General features: G+C 50.1%; 1 protein-coding gene across 1 annotated transcript in view; it reads left to right on the top strand.

Moving 5' to 3' along the window:
* Positions 1–1,151: 1,151 nt before the first annotated feature.
* The window catches only part of DISC1 (DISC1 scaffold protein), a gene marked incomplete at both ends in the record, with an annotated part of 349,074 nt that continues 340,151 nt past the window's right edge, over positions 1,152–10,074 (top strand). The window contains one exon of the mRNA XM_082854973.1: positions 1,152–1,209. Coding sequence (XP_082711099.1) covers positions 1,152–1,209 — 58 coding nt within the window. The remainder of the gene's footprint in view (positions 1,210–10,074) is intronic.

Below are 10,074 nucleotides of genomic sequence, written 5' to 3'. Positions count from 1 at the left end.
ATTCAGCTTGATCCAACTTCTTTGCTCCTTCCACCATCTCCGCACATGCTTCACATCCACGCTCATATTCATTCCATCCCACAACTCTCCGACTCCCAAGCCCGTCCAGGTGTTTTCACTCACACGGTTCTTATTTCGTGAAGGACCTTGACCCTCCTGTAGTTCTAGCAGGATCCTTTCCCTTCCTCCAGACGGCCTTTCCGATCCTTCTTCACGACACTCCCTCTTACCCCCATCTTCTGCAATGTTTTGTGCCAAACCTCTGGCTCGTGGCATATTCCACTGCATGCTGTTATTTAGTTTTATACGCACATATTTCTCTTCCCTGCTGGAGGGGAGCCCCTTAAGGGCAAGAACCGTGTCTGACAGGTGCGGCCTCAGCGATGCTCCAGGATCCCCCTTGAAGGAACCGAAGAGTGAAGGGACTCGAGTTCGGCACGGATCGCAGCTGTGTCCTGGGATGGCTGCCCCAAGTGGAGAGGGGGATCTGGGACCAGTCCAGTGATGCCAGAAGATTCAAATAGTTGGACCCTCATTTCATGTTGAACTGCTCGCCCCCCTCTTTCCCAGTGTGGTCTGTCGTCTCCCCTCGTTCTCCTCCCCCCGCCCCTCTCCTCCCCTCCATCTCTTCCATCAACCCTTTGGTCACTTCCCTAATTAGTGTCTGCGAGGCACCCTCGTAGACCCGCCCCGCCCCCCGCCCCAGGAAGGCCTCCCAGTTTCTCCTTCTCCGAACCACCCGTTCTCCCCACCGCACTTCCCCTCTCGCTTTCGTCCAGCAAACGCGCGAGAGCGAAAAGCAAACTTCCCGAGGTCCGGGACGCAGGCTGTGGGCCCGCCGGCCCCGCCCGCCCCAATCTCTCGCGTGTGCGTGTGTGCGCTTGTGTGCGTATGTGTGTGTGCGTGCGTGTGTGCGTGTGTGTGTCTGTGTGTGTGTGCGCGCGCGCGTGCCGGGGCCGAGGCCTGGGAGGAAACCGCCCGCGCGCCCCGTGAGGAGGAAGGAGCCTCCCCTTCCTCGCCAGCCCCCTCCCCACTTCCCGTCCGGCGCGGCCGCTCGCTTCCCCCGCCGCGGGCCTCGGGGCGCACGGAGCCCGCTGGCCGCCGCGGAGCTGGAGGCGGAGGAGGCGGAGCGTGAGGAATCGGCGGGGCGCATGCTGGGCGGGGGTCCCCAGGGCGCCCCGGCCGGTGGCGGCGGGGGCCACCGCGCAGGTAGGGGTGCTGTCACGGCGGCCCGGCGGGTCGGGGCGGGGGTCCGGCGGGGAGGGTGCGCTGTAACGTCTGGAAATCGTGCAGGTCCGGGCTGCGCCGCTGTTAACATTTTGGGTTTATGCATCCTTGTGAGGTGAGGGAAACTGAAGCAGGACCGCGTGGCGCGCCGCGCTGGGGTCGACGTCGCGCCGGGTCCTCCCCGAAGACCGTGCTGAGATCCCGGGAGCCGCAGTTTTGGCAGCAGCGCCGGTCGGATCCGCCCGGGCGGGTCCCGGTGGCCGAGGAAGGCGGCCGGGGCGCGCTCGGGTTTGGATGAGCCCGGGGACTGCGCCGCCCGAACCTCGGGTCGCCGTGCGCCCTCACCCGCGCAATCGCGGGACAGGGGACGCCCGGGAGCCCGGTGCCGAGCCCGCGGCCCGACCCCGGGCCAAGTCTCGGCTTCCACCGCATCGGGGACCTGGAGGTTGGGGGGGGGGGTTGAGGAACTTGGTGCTGGTACCGCCCCAAGTGGCTGCTCGGCGAGCAGTTTCACCTCGCGTTTCCTTGGCAGTAGTGACGCCCACGCCCGGCTCGGAGCGATCCCTCCGCTTCCACCGCCCCGAGCACGGGTCACGCTGTCAACACTCAGGGTTGACACTTAGGCCATTACGTGCACAGTTGCTTTTCAGGAACGGCAGGACGTCTCCTACCATCCTCACTTTTAAAATACATGCAAAGGAATTTGAGCCTTGGGAAGAGAAAGAGGTTTGGAGTCAGGGAGTATGTGTCCTTGCTGCGTCAGAAGAGGGCCGGGCAACTTTGACAAGTCCTTTAACATCTCCGAGCCTCGATTTCGAACCCCCAGCCCAGAGCTGAGATACACAGTAAGCTCTAAATCATCACCTCAGTTGCTCTTTTCACTAAGCAAAACCTAATTAATTTGGAGTGGTGTAGAAAAACCAGTTTGATTTGATTAAAGTATGAATAGCGGAGTTTTTTTTAAAAGGAAATTTAATCTTATTAAGTTCAGGCATGGCACATGAAGTCTTTTGAGGGTCAGTCGAGACCTGAGCGAAAAGAGGCCGGGAGCTGCTCTCTAAGCTCTGTGACCCTGAGCCTCAGTTTCCTCATCTGTTTACGAAAAAGATAAAACGGGGACAGTAACGTTTTGGGCTGATAGAGCTGCCTGAGACTCAAATGAGGTAAAAGACCTGAGAGCTCCTTGAGGCATGCAAGTCACTGCTCGAATATAAGACGTCACTGCTACCCAGAGGGATAAGAACGTCTGCAATTTATTTTTACCGCTTGCGGTATGTGCCAGGCAGTCTATCAGGAATCGCTCTGATGAAATCTGCCCCAGACTGTTGTAAGGTAGATACTTAGAATCCTCTCCCTGTACAAAGCTGAGATGCAGCGTCACCCTGCTTCTTTCCAAAGGTCACGTGGCTGTTGAGGGTACAGCTAGGATTAGAACCCTGGTGTGGGTGCCTCTCACAGCTGTGTTCTCAACCACTGGCCAAGCTGACGTTATGCAGACGAACTGTAGTTCAGAGCAGACCTGTGTTAGAACAGTTGATAATAATATGCCCTGCATATTTATAGACTCTAAAATATGAGTGAATTCTTAGCCCTGGCAGAAGAGACTTTGAAATCTTGTTTTCATCCCTGTGTAAAAAGAAATCCCATTTTAAGCTGTCTTCTTGTAAAAATAAGCAGTGAAAATTTGCCGAGAAAAAACGTACTAAAACCTTCAAAGAACGCATCACAAGAACTCATCAGAGACCCCCTAAAATAAGAGTATTGAATAAACACTTTGAGAAAAAGGAAAAAGAAAGGACGCACCAGATATCTCAAAACTAAATGGAGTTTGCGTGAATATTTTATTTTAACATAAATTTGCCAGGACCCTTAGGATGGCACAAGAGGGGTAAACTGGGATCGAGGCTTTTGGCGTCATGGTTACCTGGCAGGGCTGGGACCCAGGACATTTCTGCAAGGACCTCACTGTTCACCTGAGATGCCCCCAGAAATGGACCGTCGGGCAAAGTCTGTGCACCTGAGGGAGAGTGTGTGCCGGGTTTCTGTGTTGCAGGAACAATCCCTAATTCAACTGTTTCCCTTATTCTTTTCTTCCTCTTTTATTCTTTTTTCTTTTTCCAAAAGTAGTGGGTGCTCGTTACAGGAAGCACGGAAAACTACAAACAAGAAAAAGAACACTGAAAACCACCATAATCCCAGCAAAGCAGACCAATGGTTTGGTGTCTCTTTTCTTGTAAGCCATTCCTGTGCCATGTTCATCAATTTCTATCTACTTCCGAAACACTGCATGCAAACTATTATTGTTTCATTAGATGTCAAAAACAACAGTGGCTCATTGCTCAAACATTAGGGAAAAAAGCCCACGTTTATTATGTTCATTAAAACTTTTCCTTTGAAAAAAATTCTTAAAACTGTGGTCGAAGAAGGATTAGCGATTAAATGGTTAATGTGTGAATTTTATTGTGATTTTGGTCAGAGTTTGATGAAAGATCTTCAGAGTGAAGAGAGGATACAGGGGTGACCTTTAAATGATAAGATCTAAAGACCAGCACAGAACAAAGTTTCTGAGTATAAAATTTTTAGATTAGGATCATTAGACCAGAATTAGAATAATCTTTTTGACAATGATGATTCTAATTCAGCTTATATGCCGGGTTCTCATGCAAAGCCAGCAGAGACCAGTGCTTCCCGAGATGCCCTGGGCGGCCACCCTGGGGCTGGGGCGGGTCCCCTCTGGCATAGCTGTGCCATTTTCCAGCCAGCACCATTTAGTAATGTAAGCCTTTTAGCCCTTGGGAATCTTCTCTTGTTCTCGATTTTAATGACTGTGGTGAAAATTCCGTAGCAAGTATCTTTCGTGCAACAGTCATGCAATTTAAAAAATACTTGCCACAGATGCTTTGACCATTCCAAATCCATTTCCTCTTGAAATCAGAGTTTCCCAGCTGCTTCTTTGAGCACAGACTTCACCATCAGCTTCCCATTTTTTCATACCAAGTGGTAGTGGGAGAGGAGAACTGTGGCTGACCAGTGAGTGACATGGTATTTCTATTTGGCTTTGGAAGGCAGTCGGGCCCACATGGTGTGCTTAGCTGCCGACATGACCATCGGTTTTCTGTCTGCTTCCTTTTATCCGGCCCTCCTTCCTTTTGGCCACTTGCCTCCTGTCATGGCTCATAAGTGGATGTAGAGATAGGCTTCCTGAGATCACTAGGGTCGCTTCTTGGTCTTCGGGTGTTGTAAAACAGAATCACAGAATTTATTGCTGGAAGAAGCTTCAAACGATCAGGTGGTCAAATCTGTTGAGCTCTGGCCGGTGAGGCACGGACAAGTGCATTTACCAAGTGCAGCTGCTGAGAAATATATATTTGGTCCTTATAATGGTAACCATAGGTGTAGGGCGCCTGATCTTAAATGAGGTAATTGAAATAAATAGACCTAGATTCTTTTTTTTTTTTTCTTAAATCTTATTCATTTATTTATCTTTGGCTGCATTGGGTCTTCATTGCTGTGCGTGGGCTTTCTCTATTTGCGGTGAGCGGGGGTTACTCTTCGTTGTGGTGGCTTCTGTTGTTCCGGAGCACGGGCTCTAGGCACGCGGGCTCAGTAGTTGTGGCGCACGGGCTTAGTTGCTCCGCGGCATGTGGGATCTTCCCGGACCAGGGCTCGAACCCACGTCCCCTGCATCGGCAGGTGGACTTTCAGCCACTGCGCCACCAGGGAAGCCCTAGGCTCTGTTTTTTTTTGTTTTATTTTTTCGGTACGCGGGCCTCTCACCGTTGTGTTTTCTCCCGTTGCGGAGCACAAGCTCCGGATGCACAGGCTCTGCGGCCATGGCTCACGGGCCTAGCCGCTCCGCGGCATGTGGGATCTTCCCGGACCGGGGCACGAACCTGTGTCCCCTGCATCGGCAGACGGACTCTCAACCACTGCGCCACCAGGGAAGCCCCCCTAGGCTCTATTTTTGACACAGGAGAATGTATGTGTTTTGCATTTATAAATGAAAGCATATCTCATCTTACTAAAATACTGATAGGCAAAGGAGGACAATTTCACAGCGGTGGAATAAGAAAAAAAGTAAAGAGAAGATAAATGGGGGCTCTGTTTCTCATACACTGGAAACATAGACTTGTGAAAGCTGTTTTGTGATTACAGATCCTCTGCTGAAAAAAAGTTTGTGTATCTCAGTACAATTCTTTTTTTTAATTAGGGTGTAATTGACACTAACATTATATTAGTTTCAGGTGCAGGACAGGTATTTGTGTACATTGTGCAATGATCATCCCAGTAAGTCTAGTTAACATTCCTCACCTTAGAAAGTTACAAAGTTGTTTTTTTTTTTCTGGTGATGAGAAGTTGTAAGGTCTCAACTCCGTACAATTTATTACTATTTCCTTGATGCTTTCATTATAGCCACGAGCCGGGCATAGTGGAATGTGAGACAGCTGACCTTGGGTATAGATAATCTGCATTCAATTCAAATAGTAGATCTGACTCTTATCAGTGCTTTTGTTTTCCTCTGGTTATGGAATTCTCTCGTAGAAGAGACACTAATTTATCCATTTATTCATTCCGTTGTATTTATCCGTCCAGGAACATTTATTTGGCACTTACTGTATGCATGGCACTGTGGTGTACCCAGCAGGGTGTTTAAAGATGTATCAGATTGTCCACAAGGACCATCCAGTCGAAAGGGGAGATCTAACGAAGCCTGGTACTCTTTCCGGGTGATTTAAGGCAACCCTCGGATTTTCGCAGCCACCGTTAGGACGCTTCTTCCAAAGACATCTCAGTCCTTCCTGTGTCTTCCCTGTCCCGACAATTGTGTCATTATTTCTCTGCTCAGTACCTCCTGCCAGTCGGGCCTGCACACTGCTGCCAGGATAATCTTCCTAAAGCAGAGATCTGATTAGGTCCCTGTTCCCCGTGCAAAGACTCAGTATGGTCCTGCAAGCAAATTCTTAGCATTCCTTTCCAGGCCTTCCGTAAACAGGCCACTAAATCCCTAAAATGGTTACTCTGACCCTTTTCCTGCACACTTTATTCTGTCCACCAAGAACATGATGGAATCTGTCCTCTTTGCCCCCAGTCTCTCCACATCTTGCCAGTAATACTTCCCAGCCTTCTCTGGTCCTCTGGGATCATCTACTCTTTTCCACTTCTTCTGTTACAGTTTGTTGTGTATTTAACCCGCCTTCCCAACTCCAGTGTAAACCCCTTCGACTCAAGGAAGCTCTCTGGTTGATCACCTTTCCCCTCCTGTATGTAGCCCATTCATGGTTTATTCCACTCTGACTGAGTTGAATTAAACGATTTATTATATTTTAGATTGAGCAATCCCGTGTGTGGATTAACCCCGTCTTGTTATTTTTATGTCTTTCGAAACCAACCAAGAGTTCCAGAAGTTCCTCTCAGTTCAAAAGTTTATTGAAATGCACAGATCACATTGCCGCACACCGTGGTGGCTGTTTAGATTTTAAAAAAACGTGTAGATTGTTGTCCGTACCCTCGAGAAGCCATGGTCCAGGGGAAAAAAGAGAATTAATTTTTTGAAGTTTCTGGATGCTGTTTCACCAGAATGGCAATTGGGATACGCCAACATCATCAAGAAGTAAGCAGCCCCTGGTAGGTACCCAGTGAATATAGGATGGATGGATAGATAGGCAGGTGAGTGGAGGGAGAAAGAAGGAATTCTTTAATTTAGAATTTATCAATTGCAATGTTTACTGCTGGGTATAACAATTTTTTTTTTTTTTTTTTTTTTTTTTTGCGCTATGTGGGCCTCTCACTGTTGTGGCCCCTCCCGTTGCGGAGCACAGGCTCTGGACGTGCAGGCTCAGCGGCCATGGCTCACGGGCCCAGCTGCTCCGCGGCATGTGGGATCCTCCCGGACCGGGGCACGAACCCGTGTCCCCTGCTTCGGCAGGCGGACTCTCAACCACTGCGCCACCAGGGAAGTTTTTTGAAGATAACTTAGGCAAGTATTGATTTCCACACTTGTATATAAAATGTGCTGCTCTTCATCTAGGAAGAGAGAGACTAGTCCATCTCTAGACACTCTGTGTTAATTTCCTGGCCGTGGTGTTACCATTTAGTCAATCCAGCAGCTGGGAGGCCCGCAGCTGGTGGGGGCGGAGCGAAGGGGAGCGTTCACGCTGATCCCACACTCATGACCTCATCCTCCACCCAGCCGCCTCATTGGCTTTGGGGATCGTAGGATGAGTTCTGAACTATTTCCCAACAGGGCAGCTTTTGTGTGTCCTCCTCTGCTTGACTCAAATAGTTGTTTGAACGGAAAAATGGACAAATTCTGTCATTTTAATGCAACTGTTACATTTTCTTGACTTTAGGATTTGGGATTATCTAAGTACATTCATTCCAATAAATACTGGAATGTTTTTGAAAGTTTTTTGAAAAGCATAAGGTGATATATAAGGAAAGGTATTGATATTACACCTGTTTTTCCCAGTTTGCTGAGGTGTAGTAGGGCTCAGTGAAAATAAAATGAGATATCCCGAAGGGGTTATTTACCTTAGGCTGATCTTGGGGTACATTTATATTGTAATTATTTTTAAGGAGCGTAAGACCCTTTAAAAAAAACAATATCCTATCCAAGTTAGGAGACCGCCTTTCCCAATACAATGAATAATTTTTCATCATTACAGAGCCAGGAAGGGGTGAGTCAACCAGAAATTTAGTGGAGAGAATATGCCTTTGCATTAGTCTGGGCTGAATTTCTTGTCTTATTTATCTTCTTATCATTTGTGTTAGACCCGTAGTAGGAATAGAGACTTACCGAATTGCATGGGTTTAAACTAACATTGTAATTTGACCACCATGGCGCGCAGGGGAATTGCTTCCCAACCGGTGGTGGCTCCTGAAATGTGGCATGGGAGGCTCAGGCAGCAGCTGGGTTTGGAAAGGCAGGGTAGGGCCCGTGTCTTAAAGTTGCTTTTGCACGCGAACACAGTCTTGAACACACTGCATGTTCAAGATCAATACAAGTGGTGAAAATTTCTAAAGGCTCTGCCATTCACACATTGCATAAGAGAAAAACCTCAGCTGCCCATATCAAAGTACACCCTGATGATTTTAGTTTGGAATGGCTTTAGAGGACCCAGGAAGCATGTGGGGACTGCAGCACCCCAAGCTGACGTTTGGCACTGCCCCTGCCCCTCCAGAGCCTATCACCCAGGATGTTCATCAGGTATCAAGATGTACTGTGAATTTCTGAAACGGGGACCAATGCACCTTTTAATGGAAGTGCGGAGGTGGGTGGCAGATTTCTTTTAAATTGTGATCAATTACTCGTCATTGATGTGGGTAAGCGATGGTTAACTGTGACTGGCCGAGTGGCCGGATGGATAGGACTGAGAGTCAGGACCCTGGGCAAGTCCTTTAATCTCTCTGAATCTCAGTGTCCTTCCTTGTCAGCCCTCAGTGTAGAATTGTGGTAAAGGTCTAATCCGATCATTTATATGAGCGCATCATAATCTGTACTGGTTACGTGTAAAGCATTGTCTTGATGGTAAACTCGCTAATATCGCCTCTAACATCAATCCTGCCTGTGATCTCAGTTTGCCTTATAGCTTGTCCCTCACACCCTAATCCAGGTCCCTGATCCTTTAACTGAATCGCATTAGTGTTTCTGCAGCAAAATAGATGCTCGTGCCCTTAACTCAGTGGGATGGGTAGACTCTCCATCGCCTTACATCTGTGCACACGAGGGCTTGCAGACTCCTGCAGGACGCGTGAGGGGAAGCTCGCGGTTCTCGATGATGCATCCCGAGCTTGTACTTAATCGTTGTTGTACTCGTTTTGCTTCTTCTCCTCCCCTTCCCCTCATTTTCTCCTGCTGCATTTCCAATTCTTAGCCTCAGTGGCTGTTGTATTATCTCTGCTCTTCCCGAGATGGGCCCCCCGGTACGCTGCCTTTGTTGTGAGACACAAGCCCAGCCTGCATAAGGGGTGAGCCCAGGGACGGAGGCGGCGTTGCAGGGGAGGGAGAGCTTCAGCACGCTGCCAGCGCAGGAGTGCAGACTGGCTCTTCTACAAGGCAGCGCTGGCAGGCGGTCTGCTCTGCGGGGTCCGGGGGCTTCCGTGCTCAGCTTCCAAGACGGTGTGCCCACCAGGCCTGGCTGATGTTTGGTCCTTGGTCTGACACCTGGATTCTTGGACTTTGCCTCGCCCTTTGGGAGGGCCGGGTTGTGTAGTCCGCCTTGCACTGGCTTTGACTCTGCTCTTTTTTTTTTTTTTGCGGTACGCGGGCCTCTCACTGTTGTGGCCTCTCCTGTTGCGGAGCACAGGCTCCGGACACGCAGGCTCAGCGGCCATGGCTCACGGGCCCAGTCGCTCCGCGGCATGTGGGATCTTCCCGGACCGCGGCCCGAACCCGTGTCCCCTGCATCGGCAGGCGGCCTCTCAACCACTGCGCCACCAGGGAAGCCCTGACTCTGTTCTTGATGCTGCTGCCTCTTGGATCAATCCTTGGGGGCCACATTTTGCAGCCCGAGGGCAAACGATGACCCACCCTCTAATCCTCCCGGGCCCCAGAGCCCCTGCTTGTCTTGGAGGGAGCCGTAGACAACTGCTGTCATTGATAAGCTGGAAGGAAGAGGGGTTGGAACTGTCAAGGTGCCCCCGTAAATGTCCACCCCCGCCGGCAGCCAGGGTGGGCGATGCCTTTGGCTCCTATGTTGCTGTCTTGGGCTGTGAGCGCTCGAGGGGGCTGCTGGTGACGAGGAAGCTTCGCATGGCTGATCGATAGCAAATGATCGCGGAGAGTGAAGGTGGTGTAACAGAGCACTTGAGGGTTGGCTCTGGGAAGGGAATTCTGGAATTCTGGTC

Source organism: Leucopleurus acutus, assembly GCF_964270905.1.
Source record: "Leucopleurus acutus genome assembly, chromosome: 14".
Classification (NCBI taxonomy): domain Eukaryota; kingdom Metazoa; phylum Chordata; class Mammalia; order Artiodactyla; family Delphinidae; genus Leucopleurus; species Leucopleurus acutus.
The sequence above is the reverse complement of the archived record's forward strand: the minus strand, read 5'-3'. Positions and strand labels throughout refer to the sequence as shown.